The sequence below is a fragment of the Zootoca vivipara genome, chromosome 13 (assembly GCF_965207765.1).
Source record: "Zootoca vivipara chromosome 13, rZooViv2.hap1.1, whole genome shotgun sequence".
Lineage (NCBI taxonomy): Eukaryota > Metazoa > Chordata > Lepidosauria > Squamata > Lacertidae > Zootoca > Zootoca vivipara.
This window is the reverse complement of record NC_142596.1, coordinates 53,222,589-53,241,850: the sequence shown is the minus strand read 5'-3', so window position 1 is coordinate 53,241,850 and position 19,262 is coordinate 53,222,589. Positions and strand designations below refer to the sequence as shown.

Sequence of the window (19,262 nt, the reverse complement as noted above, 5' to 3'; positions counted from 1 at the left end):
TTAGGTCCATCAATTACCATATACCCTGTTTCTCCGAAAATAAGACGTAGCCATAAAATAAGCTGTAGCAGGATTTTTAAGCATTCAAGGAATATAAGCCATACTCCTAAAATTAGACCTAGTGATAGGTGCAGCAGCAATGCCGGCCGCAGGAGGAGGAGGAGGAAGGAAAAAATAAGACGTCCCCTGAAAATAAGCCATAGTGTGTTTTTTGAGGAAAAATAAATATAAGACAGTGTCTTATTTTCGGAGAAACACGGTAGAATATACAGTGGTGCTTCGCAAGACGTTCCACGAGTCAATTCATTTTGTGAAAAATTTGTCTTGCAAATTGCAGTTTCCCATAGGAATGCATTGAATTTTTTTTTATTTTTTTGCCAATAGGAACACATTAATTAAATTTCAATGCATTCTATGGGAAACTGCGATTCGCAAGACGAATTTTTCACAAAACAAATTTGTCTTGCGAGTCACCATCAGATTGCAAGACGCATTCGTCTTGCGAAAAATTCGTCTTGCAGGGCATTCCTCTTGCGAGGTACCACTGTACCATATTTTCCGGCGTATAAGACGAATGGGTGTATAAAACGACCGCCAACATTTCCAGTTAAAATATAGAGTTTGGAATATACTCGCCGTATAAGAAAATACGACTCCTGACTTTTGAGAAGATTTTCCTGGGTTAAAAAGTAGTCTTATACGCGGGAAAATACAGTATTCAACACAAAAAACATTGACAATTTGTTGTTGACAAAGGACAGCTGGACATAAAAAGGGGCCCCATTATTTTCAGCAGCTTAGGGCCTCATCCAACCTAAATCCAGCCCTGGCTTGAATCCTGGGAACTTTAGTTTTGTTATGGTTTCTGAGAGTTGTTAGGAGACTCCCATCATGGAGCTACAATTCCCAGCATGGTTTAGCAGCCAATCGTATGTCCCAGGGAACTCTATCTTTAATAAAATGGTAATAGTACCACCTCAAGATATATTTACTGGCACCTTACTCCGTGCATTCCTTTTATGGGGATGGAGGGGGGGGCCCTACTGTGGGAATTGCGCCAAGGTCCCCAACCACCTTAATTGCAGACTTGCACCCAAGTGAGCCCACCCCTCCAGGCCCAAATCCCTCTCCAGAAGCAGCAGCAATCGGGCAAAGGCCTTGGGGGCCATTTCCACTATAGCCCCCCCCCCGTCACAGATGGAGCCTGGCAGGGTCTCCTTTACGACCTGCCAGGGTCTTGGGGGGGGGTGTCTGCCAAAGGAAGACCCCTTCACTGAGCACTCACCACTTCATCGGCCGAACATGTGGCCAAGAGCTGCTCGTCAAAGGGAGAGAAGTCAAAATCTGTCACCACATCTGGGCAAGAGAGAGAGAGAGAGATCATGTTTCTTCTTTGAATATTATTAACTACCGTATTTTCAGAATAGTATCTAGGTACAGAATAAGAAAAAGGTCTTCAGTAGTACAGATGTTGGTCAGCAACCTTGCAAAGGTTGATGAATGCAATGCATCAAGTAACAACACAAAAAATGTGTTATAAGAATTTTTATTATGTATTTTGTGGTTTTATATCTTGATTTTAGTCTGTGAACCTTAGAACAAATTTACACCACCAGGTGCCAGAGAAAAGCACTGGACATATCAAGAGATCCAACGCACCCTGGCCACCATTTCTTTCAGCTCCTGCCATCGGGACGGAGATATAGAACAATGCAGGCAAGAACGAGCCGTCTCAGGAACAGTTTCTTCTCTAGAGCAATTTTGGCCTTAAATGGAAAGCCCGGACTTTGAAGTCATCTTATTTTACTTGTTATTTTGTAGTATATTTACTGTTTTTAATTAGCTTTTTGTAATTTTGGATTATGCGGAATGCTTTATCTGAGTGGATGTAGCAACCGAGTAATTTCGTTGTTCCCGCAAGGGGACAATGACAATAAAGATATCTTATCTTATCTTAAGGTGGTATATATATAATTATTTTTTCTCCACACAGAAGAAGAGTTTGGATTTGATATCCCGCTTTATCACTACCCGAAGGAGTCTCAAAGCGGCTCACATTCTCCTTTCCCTTCCTCCCCCACAACAAACACTCTGTGAGGTGAGTGGGGCTGAGAGACTTCAGAGAAGTGTGACTAGCCCAAGGTCACCCAGCAGCTGCATGTGGAGGAGCGGAGATGCGAACCCGGTTCCCCAGATTACGAGTCTACCGCTCTTAACCACTACACCACACACAGTTCATCCTCCGGAATACCATTTTCGCAAAACTTTATTACAAGTGGGAGACAACGGAGATAAATCAGGCAAGGGAAACCATTTAAAATCGTATTTCTTCTAAGACAACGAATTGACGCATACACACCACGATCCCTACAGATGAAGAAGAGATGGGAAAAGAGTTTGAGAGGACATTGTTAGGAGAATCTGCTTCCTCCGACTGCATCAAGAATGCGCCAAGGATGTTTGCGCGGGAAGAATTCAGCCTTGAGCCACACTGATAGAAAGGAGACATTCTGCTCTTGCTGAGGCAGCTCTGATAACGGAGGCCTGCTTTGCCTCTGAGAATGCCACTTAATTTCTACGGAGGTGTAAAGCCGAGGAGAGGGAATGCTTCTGTGTAAGCCTGTGTAACGGATGGGCCTGTGGGTGGGTTCCCCGGCAGCTGCCGTTGTTCTGAACAATTAAAAGTAGTCCTAAATAATATCCCAGCTGGAATGGTCAATTGAAGAAAGTCACCTGCAACAGGAAGGTTTGAGACTGCATGCTATGCAGTATTTATTTAATTAGAGACTGCACCTAGAATCATAGAATCATAGAGTTGGAAGAGACCACGAGGGCCATCCAGTCCAACCCCCTGCCAAGCAGGAAACACCATCAAAGCATTCTTGACATATGCCTGTCAAGCCTCTGCTTAAAGACCTCCAAAGAAGAAGGAGACTCCACCACACTTCTTGGCAGCAAATTCCACTGTCGAACAGCTCTTACTGTCAGGAAGTTCTTCCTAATGTTTAGGTGGAATCTTCTTTCTTGTAGCTTGAATCCATTGCTCCAAGTCCGCTTCTCTGGAGCAGCAGAAAACAACCTTTCTCCCTCCTCTGTATGACATCCTTTTATATATTTGAACATGGTTATCATATCACCCCTTAACCTTCTCTTCTCCAGGCTAAACATACCCAGCTCCCTAAGGCATTGTTTCTGGCACAAAACGCACCTTTCTCTCGCTCCTCAATTTGTCCCAACCCTACAAGGGAGGTGAGGCTGAGAGGCAGCGACTGGTCAAAGGTTGCCCAGCTGCGCTTCATGGCTGAACAGGGATTCGAGCCCAAGTCCGACACTAACCACTAGACCACTCTGGCATGCAGGATGGAGCCACGTGAGGTGGGAGGGTTCATGCCCAGCAGATAAATGGTGGGGGTGGATGGGAACGCTCCCTCTCTAGAGGCTTCTGGGCATCGAGGGCAAAACATCCCTGTCTGCAGGTCAGCATTTTGTGCCAGAGCGGCAGGAGAAATTTAAGGAGAAGAGCTGTATGCAAGCCTCTCGATCCCTCCCAAGGAGGAGGCAGAGGAGGAAGAGGCCCCCCCCCATTCACGTTATTTCGCAGGGGGAGGCAGTCATCTTGCATCTGCAGAGCACAGCTCAGGCCCACTTCTGCGAGAGGCTGGCAACGTTTGAACTCCCTACCCAGGGAAGCCAGACTGGCTCCCTCCTTGCTGTCCTTGCGATGGCAGACAAAGACCTTCTTGTTCCAAGAGGCTTTTGAGAACCTCTACACAAATCTGGAGTCCCTAAGATGGTTGGATGGCGCCCTTTACACCTCCTTCTGGCAACTCCTGCAGCCAAGAGTCTTGCACATCAGTGAAGCCGAGAGCAGGGCTTTGTCGCCTGGGCAGCCCAGGACCTCCAGGCACACTGCCCAGGCTTGCACCCCAGAGATACACACATCATTTACTTCTCTCAATGTTTAATTTTTTAAAAACGCTTTATTCCGATGTTTTGAGCTGTTCTCATTTTTATATGTATGCCGACTTGATTACCTGTCAGGGGAAAAGGCGGGGTATAAATAAATTATTTATATAGATTGAGATTGAATCCTGCAGATTGAGGTTGAATCCTGACAAGACAGAAGTACTGTTTGTGGGGGACAGGAGGCGGGCAGGCATGGAGGACTCCCTGGTCCTGAATGGGGTAACTGTGCCCCCGAAGGACCAGGTGCGCAGCCTGGGAGTCATTTTGGACTCACAGCTGTCCATGGAGGTGCAGGTCAATTCTGTGTCCAGGGCAGCTGTTTATCAGCTCCACCTGGTACGCAGGCTGGGACCCTACCTGCCCGTGGACTGTCTCACCAGAGTGGTGCATGCTCTAGTTATCTCCCGCTTGGACTACTGCAATGCGCTCTACGTGGGGCTACCTTTGAAGGTGACTCGGAAACTACAACTAATCCAGAATGCGGCAGCTAGACTGGTGACTGGGAGCGGCCGCCGAGACCACATAAAACCGGTCTTGAAAGACCTACATTGGCTCCCAGTACGTTTCCGAGCACAATTCAAAGTGTTGGTGCTGACCTTGAAAGCCCTAAATGGCCTCGGTCCAGTATACCTGAAGGAGCGTCTCCACCTCCATCATTCTGCCCGGACACTGGGGTCCAGCACCGAGGGCCTTCTGGCGGTTCCCTTGTTGCGAGAAGCCAAGTTGCAGGGAACTAGGCAGAGGGCCTTCTCGGTGGTGGCGCCTGCCCTGTGGAACGCCCTCCCAACAGACGTCAAAGAGGAAAACAACTACCAGACTTTTAGAAGACATCTGAAGGCAGCCCTGTTCAGGGAGGCTTTTAATGTTTAATAGATTACTGTGTTTTATTTTTCTGTTGGAAGGTGCCCAGAGTGGCTGGGGAAACCCAGCCAGATGGGTGGGGTATAAATATAATAATAATAATAATAATAATAATAATAATAATAATAATAACAACAACAACAACCACCTCCATCTTGAGGGCAAGTGGTGTTGGGGGGGGTGGAGGAAAGGAGAATCACTTGCACAGAAATCGGCCGCCTGGCTGAGGCATCTGGCTTGCCCGTCAAAAGTAGGTCGCTGCGTCATTTTCCGTTTCCACAGGCCTGCAGCAGATGCAAGCCCACACGGCAGCCGGAGACTCGTGCCAGCTGCCTCGGGAGACCAGGGCTCACCCTGCGCCCAGGAAGGCAGGGGCCAAGAGGCTCTTCCCTGCTTGTGTCCCTCCCTTGACTGGGGCTTAACTGGGACTGAACCGTCTCAAAACAACAGCCAGGCTTAAAGGAGGGAATTGGAGATGCCAGGAGCAAGGGGAACCTGGAGAGACGCGAGCTAGAAGGAGGTGGGGATTTCAGGGCAGGAAATAGGAATCTCATATGTCTATAAGCTGGCAGAATTCACTATATCATTGCAGGGAGCCGGACCAGGTGAGCCCTGCGGTCCCTCGAGACTCTACAATTCTATGACTCTATGACTTATGCTGCATTTGTGATGTTCAGCCTGTTCTTTTAGTTGCTGGTTTGCTGATCGTAATTGTTTCACAAGTGTTTTGTTATTTATATTATATGATTTATGCTGCGCTTGTGATGTTTTGTTTTGTCACTGTTATTTATTAAGCCGCTTTGGGACCCGTGTGAAACGGAAGCGGCACAGAGATACAATCAAATCAATCCAATCCATTGTATATTTATCATCCCAAGCGTAACGTTTGGTAAACTTTTTGTGTTTGCTGTAAATCTCCGACGGCACCTTGAGGTTTCCGTTTTGTAATGGTGGCGTGAATTTAACAAAGTTTCTGAAAAGGAAGCTGGCGCTCGACCTGCCCCAACCCCACCCGACCCCACCACCCCACCTAGGCAGGCAGGCTCCAGCCCTGCCAGGTGCCAAGCTCACCTGAATGGCAGCCCAGCTGGGAAACGACCCTCTGGGATCCCTTCTGGCTCTCCAAGGGCACAAGGCCCAGTACACCTGGAAGGGGAAGGAACGAGACAAGTCACAGGGAGTCCCAGATACATCCATGGGGGGGCAGATGGGTGCAATACATGAGGGGGGCAGGATTTTCAAACAGGGAACACTCCCAGTCCTAATGGGAGACGCTGAGGCAACAAATATTGCTAGGTTTTTTCTATACAGGATAAGACTGCAGTAAACTGGATTTTGATGCATCCCCAATAAACAGAATTTCCCTTTTAGTTCTTTTTTGTTGTTGTTTAGTCATTTAGTCGTGTCCGACTCTTTGTGACCCCGTGGACCAGAGCACGCCAGGCACTCCTGTCTTCCACTGCCTCCCGCAGTTTGGTCAAACTAATGTTCGTAGCTTCGACAACACTGTCCAGCCCAGGGCCGTCTTGAGCAGATCGCGCGCCCTGGTGCTGAGGAGCGGAGATCGCTCCGCCGCCCGCCCCGCCCTCGCAGGGCGCAATTGGTTTCCGCGCGGCTTCGCGGCGCGGCGCCCTCCTTGCCAGGCCGGCGCCCACCTTACCAGCCCCCCCCCCGTGGTGCACTGCGCCACCGGGGGTCTATGTAGAGCCGGCCCTGGTCCAGCCATCTCATCCTCTGTCGTCCCCTTCTCCTTGTGCCCTCCATCTTTCCCAACATCAGGGTCTCTTCCAGGGAGTCTTCTCTTCTCATGAGGTGGCCAAAGTATTGGAGCCTCAGCTTCACGATCTGTCCTTCCAGTGAGCTTAGTTCTTTTTAGGTTTCACTAATAACCTCTGGCATGATGCTAGCCCAGGCTTCCTCAACCTCAGCCCTCCAGATGTTTTTGAGGCTACAATTCCCATCATCCTTCACCACTGGTCCTGCTAGCTAGGGATCATGGGAGTTGTAGGCCAAAAACATCTGGAGGGCTGAGGTTGAGGAAGCCTGTGCTAGAAGCTACACAAATGTCCTGGAGGAACACCATCACCAGAAACAAAGTCATAGTGTGGGACAGAACCGGGAAGATTCAAGGCATGACCATAGGCAAGTTCTCCAACCCGATGTTCTAGAAACACACACACACACACACACACACACAAACACACACACACACACACACACACACTTTGTCTTGGCACATTGCAGCTTACAGGCAACTTAGCAAGACTCCCGTCTTGTTCATCTTGGTAAGGCATGTGGCTATATCTGTGTCAACACAACAGTATCAACAGTGTAAAGCTATGTACAGTATTGTGTTTACACTTAATTTTCTTTCTGTGAACTGCCCTGAGACCCCCGGGTATAGGGCGGTATATAAATAATAATAATAATAATAATAATAATAACTCAGATATATACAGTGGATGCTCGGGTTGCAAATGTGATCTGTGCAGGAGGCACATTCGCAACCCGCAGCGCCGCGTCTGCGCACACGCAGGTCACGATTCGGCACTTCTGTGCGTGCACAAGCACTGAAACCCGGAAGTAACCCGTTCTGGTACCTCCAGGTTTGGCGCAGTGCGCAACCCGAAAATGCACAACCTGAAGCGTCTGTAACCCGAGGTCTGACTGTAATCTAATCACCAATTGGCACCATAAGCCTAGGTGGTGTTGGTGGTTGTTTCTTGACTTCTTTGTGTTTTAAAGAACAAATCTCAAAGCGGTTTACAACACACTAAAACATCAAATCAAACAATCCAGAATAAAACAAGGGAAATATTTCAGATCCTTCTCTAAGTGACATGTTGCTTTCCTCAGCTGCCAACCTGGCATGTGGAGATCTCCACGTGGTCACAGTGGGACTCACAGCAGTCGCAAAACGCGCCCGGCTCATTTCTAACACTGCAGGAAGCCCCTGGCAGCCCCTATCCCAGAACGGACCTTTGGATTCCGCACTGCCAGTGCTAAGGCCCACAGCCAGTGGGCATCCCAGGGGAAGGGGCACCCAGCTCCAGGTTAACAGGGTGTCTGGTGGTGCTAAGGAAAGCCTTTCTTCAGCAAGAGGGCCGCATTCCCTTAAGGACAGACTTCTGAGGGCCACATACCAGGGGTGGGTGGGCCGGAGGACAAAGAAAGGACAGAGCAACTGGTGCAACTTGGACCTGTGTGTACCTTCCAGCCGCAGAAAAAGCCAGAGGTTACTGCGCAACTGTGTGCAGGCAAGGAAGAGGAACTTTCTCAATTCGAGGACGCGTTCTTGTGGGGGTACAGCAGGGCTGGCAAGGGGTGTGTGTGCCATGAGCTAAAGAATGAGAGGCCGGCATTCAGCACCCCAGAAATGAGGTTCTGCACCCCTGCCTTGCAACAGTGCCCAGCTCAGGTGAGTCCCCCTGGGACAAGAGTTCTCCAACCCCAGCCCCTCAGGCGAAGGGGGCAGGACTTCCCCTGCTCTTCCCAAGAGTTTCTAAGGCCTGGAGAAGCCGGGAGGTGCAAGCAGGAACCTTTGGGAGAGGGTAGGGCACGAAGGGACAGCAGCAGCAGCAGGAAGCATGCACGACAAGGTCCCACACCCAACCCCTCCTCGTCTTCATCCTGGGGATGCCTCCTCCCCTGGCAACCAGACCTCCCAAGGAGTTTCCCGTCCTCGTGCAACTGGGACTCTCCCTGCTGCCAACTCTTCCCCCCACCCCTGTGTCATGCCTGCACAGGTTGGCACAACCTCTCTGCCCGGTCAAAGTGCACCGTGCAAGCATGCCCCACGGAGAGTAGCAGAGCCACCCACCGCAGGGCAGGGCAGGGCAGGGCAGGGCCCAGCCTCGCTCACAGCTTACCCGCCGAGTCTGTGTGGAAGGCGATCCAGCGGCCGCCAGCCTTGATGTGGTTCCCAGAAACAGCCGGGAAACCGGCTCGGAGGTCTCCAATCCAGGCCTGCAACACAGAAGAGAGAGAAGGCACAGCAGGTGAAGGAAGGGAGAGGCCCATTCCCTGCCCCACAGCTCAGCTAGGAAAGGGAACCCCCTGCAGCTTTGCCACATCCTTCTCCCCCCAACCAAGAGCTGGGAGGAAGAGAGGGGAAGAGACTCTGCAGCTTCCTCTCTCATTCCTGCAGAACAGCAGGAGGAGAAGCAGGTGCACCCCAAGCCCAGGGGCCAGAGAGGGGTCTTGCGCCTGTCCCAAAACAAAGACCAGTAGACCTGAAGGAGCGTCTCCACCCCCACCGTTCAGCCTGGACACTGAGGTCCAGCGCCAAGGGCCTTCTGGCGGTTCCCTCCCTGCAAGAAGTGAAGCTACAGGGAAGCAGGGAAAGGGCCTCCTCAGTAGTGGCACCTGCCGTGTGGAACGCCCTCCCATCAGATGTCAAGGAAATCAACAACTACTGTATCTGACTTTTAGAAGACACCCGAAGGAAGCCCTGTTTAGGGAAGTTTTTAATGTTTGAGGTTTTATTCTGTTTTTTAGTGTTCTGTTGGGAGCTGCCCAAAGTGGCTGGGGAAACCCAGCCAGATGGGCGGGGGTTGAAATATTATTATTATTATTATTATTATCATCATCCCATCTCTTGGCTTTCATAGAATCATAGAATCGTAGAGTTGGAAGAGACCACAGTCCAACCCCCTGCCGAGCAGGAAACAAAAGCATTCTTGACATATGCCTGTCAAGCCTCTGCTTAAAGACCTCCAAAGAAGGAGACTCCACCACACTCCTTGGTAGCAAATTCCACTGCCGAACAGCTCTTACTGTCAGGAAGTTCTTTCTAATATTTAGGTGGAATCTTCTTTCTCCCTCCCTCTTCTCTGTCTGTGGTCTCCTCCACCCCAAACTGCACGGAAGGAAGACAAACCACCAGGCAAAGGAGTTTTCAGCACTTTTTCCTCCTCCATCCACATACTTCCAGCACATCCCTCCCTGCTGCTCCTTGGTGGTTTGTGCTCCAGGCAGATGCTCAACAGGGAGGACTAAAGCCTTACATTATATGTTCCTAGTCCAGAGGGGAACCAAGTCAAGGTTCACGTGTGTGCAGCTTCTGTGGCCAAATTCCAAAGCCTCAAACTTTGATGTGGAAGAATTGTAGCAAACACGGCTTCTCCCACCACTGTACCCGAGTGGTGGGAGAAGCTGCAGCTCTCAGAATTCTCCCTTCCCATGAAGAAAGGACTAGGAAGACCTGTCGGAAGCTGCTTGAAAAGGCGCCGTGCGCTCCACACCATAGCAACACTTGGGGGGGGGGGCTCCTTCGAGACGAAAAGTGGGTTAAAAAATGGCACTGAGATTATGTGCAGGAATTCTCCTCATCCCCCAGCTCTAGCCCACCTGCCTTTTTGCACTCAGTCTCCAGCAGCAGCCCTCGAAAACTGCACAGCAGCAACACAAAGGGAGGCTTGTTGGCTGCCTGGTTTTATTCCACTTAAAAATAGGCTCTTTCATGCAACTTCTGCTACACACACCAGCAAAGCAGTTCTCACAATTTCAGCAGGCAGAGGAGGTTGCCCAGGCAACAGAAAGCCTGACATTTCCCTGGTTTTGCCACATTGTTATATTATATTAATAATAATAATTCCTGCAATCATTGAAATTCCAGGGCATTCATCTGATTTTGGCCTTTAGGCCTGAGAAGTCATCTATGCTGCGTTGGTCGTGCCACCACACAGGGGGCCCTGCAGAGAGCTCACAATCCAAACCGCATGAGACGGCCCATGCATGGGGGTTCCTGCTCAGACCCGCAAGAGGGGGCGGATTGAAGGGGGCAGACGGCTCAGGCTCCCCCCAAGGCTGCCAGGGTGCTCCCTCCCAAGGCCTGTGTTCTTCACAGCCAGCCACTTTGCTCTGCGCAAACTAAAAAGTGACACTTTGGGGGGCCTCCTGGGCACCCAAACATCTGTCTGGTTTGTGGCCATTGCCCTGGAGGCCGCCCCAAAATGCTTCCCCTTAAGGAGGGGGTGCAGCAGCCCAGTGGGAGGACACGTGCTCTGCATGCAGAAGATCCTGGACTCAGCACCCTGTTGCAGCAACACCACTTCCTATTAAAATACACCCCCCCCCCATGATGAGGGCAAATGGAAATAGGGTGCCAGGGTCGCCCAAAGCAGAGGAGAAAAGGCGCAAGGCTGTGGCACTCCTCAGATCGCAGGCAAAGCAGCAGCTCCTGGGGGGGGTCCTGCCGCCGCCGCCCCCCAATCCTGCATTGCGGGGGTTGGACTAGATGACCCCGAGCGTCCCTCCCAACTCTACAATTCTATGATCATCACCACCCGCTCCTCGGAGGGAAAGGAGGCGGGGCTTCGGCCCAAGGCTCCTCCCCCCGCCCCCCGATTCTGCAGGCGCCACCTCCCCCCCCCCTTGGCCCGCGAGGAGGAAGCCGGCTGCAAGCGCAGGATGGGGAAGAGAGAGCGGAAGCCGCGGAAGCCGCCAGGCGCGTCTTGTGACCCACGCCCAGAGCGCGGCTGCCGACGCCCCGAAGGCGCCCCACCTCTTCGGCGGCCGCGGCTCCTAAGGGGTTAACCCCGAAGGCGCCCCCGCTGCCGCCGCCGCCCTGGGCAGAGGAAGGAGTGCCCGCCCGGGCGCCCGGGCGCGCGCCGGCTGGTGGGCACTGCGGGAGTCCCGGCCGGGGGCGCCCCCGGGCAGAGGGTGGGTGTCCATCGGGAGCAGGGCACCCCGGGGGTGGGGAGATCGGGGGCAGCAGAGCCAGGACCCCCACCCCACCCCACCCCGGAGGCAGGTGCGGGCGGCGGGCAGGGAGCGCGCCCCGGGTGGCTCTCCGGGCGGGGATCGGGGTCCTTCCCGCCGGCACCCACCTCCTTGCGGGCCACTCTGGCCTCCGCGTGGCGGAACTTGGACACCTTGAAGCGATTCATGCTCTCAGCCTCCCGCCGCCGCCGCGCGCCCGGGCTCCGATCCGTATCGCCGCCAAGCCCCGCCCGGCCGGCCCCGCCTCCGCCGCCGCCTCCTCCTCCTCCGCTGCTCCGGGGACTGAGCACCATCCGGCACCCAGGAGGAAGGAAGGAGGAGCTGGGCGGAGGGGTGCTTTCGCCCGGGAGGCGCTGCGCAGGTACCGGTACGGCGGTGCTTCCTTCCACCTGGAAGGTTTGGGGAGGAAATCCTGCCGCCCAGATCAGCACGCGCGGCTCTCGCCCTTCCCGCTCAGCCCAGTTTTATCCTGACAACAACCTTGCGGTGTAGGCTAGGCAAATAAACAACAACCAACAACCCACCAGCAAGAGGATGCCCTAGCAAGCTTCACAGCTGAGAAAGGATTTGTTTATGAAAGAAAAGATCAGGCACCGCCTTTGTGTCCCAGAAGGTGGCCATCCTTTAAACAATTATTTTATTTGCTTATTAAATCTTATATACTGCTGTCCCTCTGTGGAACACAGGGTGTCTTGCAGCAAGAGTTTCTTAAGGATCCAGGTGGCTGGACTGGAAAGTCCTCCATTCAAATAGGAGGAGAGCCCTGAGGATGGTCTCCCAGGCTGGCATGTTGAGCCCGGTGCTTTATGGAAGCGAGTTGCGGGTCGCTTACAGCCATCAGCAGCGATGGCTCAACGTTCCCACATGTGGTGCATCGGGATGATTTGGGGCATCACGTGTGGCAGGACAGAGTCTCAAAGAAAGATGTGCTCTCCCAAGCCTCAGCGACGCCAACTCTGGCTTGTTCATGTCCACAGAATGGAAGGTGGCAGACGATGGCAGTGCCTGGAGACAAGCGGTCAGGTCATTCATCTACAGCAGTGACTAGAGGAGGAATGACCGCTGAGAGACCAAGCAGAATAGAGTGGTGCTATTACTTTCCCGTGATCTGGACACTAGACTTCTGTTGATGCAGCCTAAGGAAAAAATACCCCCCCCCCCCGTGGCATTGCACTGTTGACTCCTATTAAGCTTGTGCTCCACCGAGACCCCTAGATCTTGTTCATGTGTACCAGAGGTTGTCAACCTGGTCCCTACTGCCCCCACTAGCGGGTGTTTCAGGATTCCAGGTGGGCAGTAGGAGGTTCTGCAGCACTGGTGGGAGGTAAGGAAATTTAACCACCAAGAAAGATGCATTAGTGGGTGGTAGGTATAAAAAGGTTGACTTCCCCTGATGTGTACTAACCTGACAATTTTCCCTACTGAAATTCATTTTGTGGGGGCCCCATTGCCCCCAGATTCTGTCTTGTGGTATTTGCTACCCCTCCCTATGTGGTGTAGTGGTTAAGAACAGTAGACTTGTAACCTGGGGAACCGGGTTCGTGTCTCTGCTCCTCCACATGCAGCTACTGGGTGACCTTGGGCTAGTCACACTTCTTTGAAGTCTCTCAGCCACACTCACCTCACAGAGTGTTTGTTGTGGGAGAGGAAGGGAAAGGAGAATGTTAGCCGCTTTGAGACTCCTTCGGGTAGTGATAAAGCGGGATATCAAATCCAAACTCTTCTTCTTCTTCTTCTCCCAGTTTGGCGTTATCTGCACATTTGATGAGCACCCCCTTCAATTCCTTCACCAAAACACAGCACTACCTTTCAGAGGAAGACAGGATGGGTGTCTAGCGTGCTCTGGTCCATGGGGTCACAAAGAGCTGGACACGACTAAACAACAACAAAACTTTCAGAGATATGTTGACCCTTTTATCGGTGGCAGCCCACCAATATGCTATACGGCAAGTTTTATTTTGTTGCATTTTTATGCAACATTTTTCCTCCAAGGAGCTTCAGGGCTGAGTGAGGATTTGAACCTGGGTCTCCCAGGGCCTAGTCTGACACACTAACTCCTTCACTACACTGACTCAAACCAGATAAAGTTGTCAAATCGCTTTATTGAGCCTCCCCCCCATCATCCTGACCAGCACTTTGCCCAGCGACAGCGCTAGCAGCGGGTCAGGGGGAAGCGGGATGGAGGAGGGAAGGCTCAGCGGGGCATCAGAGCCCTGGCAATGCTCTGGGGAACAGACGGTGGAGGAAGGGCACAGCGATGTATCAGAGCCCCTGCACCACTCTGACCAACTAGGGGAGGAGGGATGGCTCAGGGAGGCCTCGGAGCCCAGGCAAAGGGAAGAAGGGGTACCGCTCCTTCCGGCGCCCAAATTGAGGCGCACACCCCAAACGCAGGGCGAAGGGGTGGCGTTTCGGGGTGCCCAGGTTATTATGCTGGCCCTGAAGCCATAGAATCATAGAATCCTAGAGTTGGAAGAGACCACAAGGGCCATCCAGTCCAACCCCCTGCCAAGCAGGAAACACCACCAAAGCATTCTTGACATATGCCTGTCAAGCCTCTGCTTAAAGACCTCCAAAGAAGGAGACTCCACCACACTCCTTGGCAGCAAATTCCACTGCCAAACAGCTCTTACTGACAGCTCTTACTCTTACTGAGCCGACGGTATGCTCTGGGAAGACGGAAAATGTCATTCTGTATCCTTGACATGGAAGGTGATTTTTTTTACCTAAACTGAGTTGGAACGGGGATGTATTCCACAATGCTAATGTCATTGTTTAAAGCAGCTAAAATTGTGTTGTTTTTTTAATTGGGCATTGGTATTTACAGAAATGTTGAATGTAATAGAAAAAATGAAGGGTAAATACAGTACCTGTGTTAGCTTTACTGGCAATCGGGAGAACAGGAGCAACAGGAAGATATAAAATATTATAAAAGATTATTACATTTTTGTTGATGAGGGCTAGAAGGTTGATCACTCGGAACTGGAAGCCTGCAGACAAAACAATCTCCATTGGGGCTTCTGGTGTTCAGAGCCGTGGTTTATAGCAGTGGCTAAAAAGTTGACATATCGGATAAACCTGGCAAAGGGCACAGCAAGGGGTACCCAATCTTTATGTGACTAGGCACAATTCCATTCATTGCACAACCAAGAACACAGATGCCAGCAACTACCAAGCGGGGAAATGACCTGATTTCACAGCAAGGCCTTTCAAAAGGATGGCTTGATTTAACTTAGGTAAAATGAAACAGGGCATGGACACAACTCCCGTTATCCTGAAAACCCACCTGCCACAAGATAGGAAAAATAAGGACAGTAACTATGCTCAATGAGCCTCTTGGGTATTGATTGATTTAGATTTATATTTTTTCCTTTGATAATTTAATATGCTGGTCATTGAATTCTGTATCTGATTTTTTGGGGATATTTGGTTGTTAAACATGTTTATTTTTTTAGGAGGGAAGACAATAAAACTTGCAGTAAAAGCAGGGCCATCTAGCAATGCAGGAAACTCAGTTCACACAAGCAGCTCACCCCATGCAGGGGGGGGAGGAGAGGAACCCAGAACATTGGTGTGCAAGTATATAGACTTTTGAAATTGTCTACCCTGTAGCTCAAGACCACCACCCAAAACACCATACATGCTGGGTGGTCCCCAGCAGAAATACATCGCGGGGGGGGGGGTCCATAGCAGAAAACCTGTCTGTCAGGATACCTGATAATGGTCACTGGTTGCTTTACCTGGGCAGCCTGGCCATTCCTTTTGAGATGCTAAATACTTAGTTCCTGAATCCAGGTCACAGGCTCACCCTTGTTGTCCCACTTGCTCCCGAGGTCAGGATCTGTCCTTCCAGGGAGCACTCAGGGCTGATTTCCTTCAGAATGGATAGGTTTGATCTTCTTGCAATCCATGGGACTCTCAAGAGTCTCCTCCAGCACCACAATTCAAAAGCATCAATTCTTCGGCGATCAGCCTTCTTGATGGTCCAGCTCTCACTTCCATACATCACTACTGGGAAAACCATAGCTTTGTGACACGGGAGTCCACCTGGAGAAGGAACTGGCAAGCCACTCCAGTATCCCTGCCAAGAAAACTGCATGGACAAAGACAACAGGCTCACCCTATTCATACACAAATATGCCCTTAAGACAGGAGTTGTGAGCAAGAGAGAATGGGGAGGTTTTCCCATTTCCTTCCTCATTGCAGAGAATATTTGAGGTCTCTGCAATGATGTCAGGATTGCTCTCCTGTAGGTGCTATTTCAGACTCGTGGTTTATGTACTTATGTATATGTTTGCCTTGTAAATTTATGAACATTTATTTTACATATATATAAGATCTTAGATATCTTAGGAAATCAGCTTAGGAAATCAGGAAATCAGCCCTGAGTGCTCACTGGAAGGACAGATCGTAAAGCTGAGGCTCCAATATTTGGCCACCTCATGAGAAGAGAAGACTCCCTGGAAAAGACCCTGATGTTGGGAAAGATGGAGGGCACTAGGAGAAGGGGACGACAGAGGACGAGATGGTTGGACAGTGTTCTCGAAGCTACGAACATGAGTTTGACCAAACTGCGGGAGGCAGTGGAAGACAGGAGTGTCTGGCGTGCTCTGGTACATGGGGTCACGAAGAGTCGGACACGACTAAACGACTAAACAACAAAAACAAGACCTTAGAATTCCTATAACATGGAGCAGTGCAAAAACGAGCTTAAGGAAGGCCCAAGGACTGTGGAGGCTGCGCTCCACAATCCTCGCCTCTGACCTGCACTTTGGAACAGGAGAACAATGAGCAGCTGCAGTGCGAGTCTCTGCAACACGCAGGCATGACCTCGCCTCTCCTGTGCACTTCAGGGAGGAAAAATATTTGTTGGTATTGGCACAGTTCCAAGGAGGAGCGTTATGCCCAGAGACTGAACGGCTGTGACAGCGCAGTGCAACGCAGGGTTCAGCAACATCTCCTGATCGCTTTGGACTCCCGTGTCACAAAAACAAGGCCGCTGGCGCAAGGGTTTCCGCTTGCACAACAGAACTTCCTCTCCCTGCACCATCCTGTGGAGGAAGAGGGGAAGGGAAGTTCCACTGCACTGGCAAAAGTCCTTGGGCTAGCATAACTGCTTCATTGGAGGCCGCCCCATGTTTCTAGATCTCAGCTGCAGAGGTGAAGCCGGACTGTGTTGGCTGATCTACCTAGAGGTCAAAAAGCAGGCAAGCAGGCACAATGTGACACACATTGAGTTTGAGTTCAAAATTCCAGCGCCATCCAAACCCCACTTCTCAGTTCAATTGTTCCATCCAGGCACTAGAATGTGAGCCAAACCTTCCAAGGTTCTCCTTCAAAGCAGAGCTATCTAAAAATGATTCATAGATGGTCTCTAACCCCGAGCCGACTTGCTAAAATGTAGAAGTCTGAATCAGACAAGTGCTGGAGGTGCAATGAGGTAGAGGGTAAGTTTTAACATATGTGGTGGACTTGTTAAGGGTAAAAGGGTATTGGGAAATGATATATAATGAATTTTTAAAAAAGTACCTTTCCCCCCAAAAAACAGAGTCCTTTTTGTTGGAGATAATTCAGAGGGAAATTCCCAGGTGTCAAAAAAGATTGTGTATGTATGCTACCGTACTACTGCGGCCCGTGTTTTGCTAGCCACTGCAATGGGGTGAGCTCCCGTTGCTCGGTCCCAGCTCCTGCCAACCTAGCAGTTTGAAAGTGTGTCAAAGTGCAAGTAGATAAGGTGGTACCGCTACTTACGAATTTAATGCGTTCCGAACGCAAATTCGTAAGTCGAAAACAATTGTAAGTCGAATCCCATAGGAGTGCATTGGGAGAAAAAAATAGTAAGTCGAAGCAACCCTATCTAACAATTCGTAAGTGGAAAAAATCCTATCTAAACCGCATCCAAGATGGCGGACGGAGCTCCGTTCGTAAGTAGAAACATTCGTAAGTAGAGGTACCACTGTAAATAGGTACCGCTACAGCGGGAAGGTAAACGGCGTTTCCGTGCACTGCTCTGGTTCGCCAGAAGCGGCTTAGTCATGCTGGCCACGTGAACCAGAAGCTGTACGCCGGATCCCTTGGCCAATAAAGCGAGATGAGCACCGCAACCCCAGAGTTGGTCAGAACTGGACCTGATGGTCAGGGCCAGGGGTCCCTTTACCTTTACTGTGGTCTGTGTTTTGCTTGAGGTCCCAACCAAAGAATGGCAACTTAAACTGATGGAATGTGTGCAACTTGCAGATTTAGCATACAGAATAAGAGAACAAGTAGAATATACGTTTAAAGAAGACTGGAAAATGTTTACTGATTATTTGGGTGAAAACTGTGTACATTTAAAAACACTGGTAGCATTAAGATAAATTCAACAGTGTGAATAAGTTTTGGTGGTGTAACAATGGATTACTGAATGTTTCAGTTCATGTAAAAGATGTAAAACTAGCTGTCCCGGGCCGGCCACGCATTACTGTGGCTCATCCCTATGACTGGCCCCACCCTGTCCCCCTCGCAAACCCCTGTGGCCTGGCCGGTCCGTCCCCCCCCCCCCGCATTGGTGTTGTTTTCTGTTAAGGGCCCATATTCAGTTGGTTGGTGTATTCTGTTGTGATGTCACTGATAGTATGCAGCCAATGGCAGCAGGTGAGGCGGATGTTCCTTTGACGTCCACTGGAGGGCGCTATGTTCTTTATGAGGAAATTCCGTTTTTACCTGCCAAAGGTTTGGCACATGTGGAATCTAAGGTTATGTTGGCACTCGCGTATTTGTACTGGACGCTGTGTCCAAATTTAAACGCAATCGGTCAAGCGGTTTCCGAGAAAAGTGAAAAGTCCCAAACATTGACCCTTTACATTTTTATATACTGTATACAGTATACTGTCTTTGTCCATGGAGTTTTCTTGGCAGGGATACTGGAGTGGCTTGCCAGTTCCTTCTCCAGGTGGATCACGTTTAGTGAAAACTGTCCACTATGACCTGTCCATCTTGGGTGGCCCTGCATGGCATAGCTCATAGCTTCTCTGAGTTATTCAAGCCCCTTCGCCACGACAAGGCATTGATCCATGAAGGGGCAGGAGGTGCTGGAGGAGACTCTTGAGAGTCCCATGGACTGCAAGAAGATCAAACCTATCCATTCTTAAGGAAATCAGCCCTGAGTGCTCACTGGAAGGACAGATCGTGAAGCTGAGGCTCCAATACTTTGGCCACCTCATGAGAAAAGAAGAATCCTTGGAAAAGACCCTGATGTTGGGAAAGATGGAGGGCACTAGGAGAAGGGGACGACAGAGGACGAGATGGTTGGACAGTGTTCTTGAAGCTACGAACATGAGTTTGACCAAACTGCGGGAGGCAGTGCAAGACAGGAGTGCCTGGCGTGCTATGGTCCATGGGGTCACGAAGAGTCGGACACGACTAAACGACTAAACAACAACAACAACAGTATACTGTATGAACCAGTGAAAGAGAAGAAGGGAAGTCATTGATTTAAGGTTGTCTAAATAAATACCGTATCTTGAAATGTAAATTTGAAAAATTGAATAAAAACTATATAATCCATGTATGGATTGATGATAACACTATTAAGGATTTCTTATGAAACTGAACAGATAAGGCTGGATGTAGACTTTTGAAACGATTCGCCCTTTATTATGGGCAGAGGGCATGAAACTCTTAATCTCAGAGTCGTGGGTTTAAGCCCCATGTTGGGCAAAGGTTTCCTGAAT

General features: G+C 50.4%; 1 protein-coding gene across 1 annotated transcript in view; it reads right to left on the bottom strand.

The window, feature by feature from the left end:
- Nucleotides 1–11,950, bottom strand: part of CORO7 (coronin 7) — an 86,436-nt gene extending 74,486 nt beyond the window's left edge. Inside the window, exons 1-4 of the mRNA XM_035132186.3 lie at nucleotides 11,658–11,950; nucleotides 8,697–8,793; nucleotides 5,899–5,973; nucleotides 1,286–1,356 (exon numbers count right to left, since the gene is read on the bottom strand). Coding sequence (XP_034988077.2) covers nucleotides 1,286–1,356; nucleotides 5,899–5,973; nucleotides 8,697–8,793; nucleotides 11,658–11,843 — 429 coding nt within the window. The 5' untranslated portion in view covers nucleotides 11,844–11,950. The remainder of the gene's footprint in view (nucleotides 1–1,285; nucleotides 1,357–5,898; nucleotides 5,974–8,696; nucleotides 8,794–11,657) is intronic.
- Nucleotides 11,951–19,262: the final 7,312 nt, after the last annotated feature.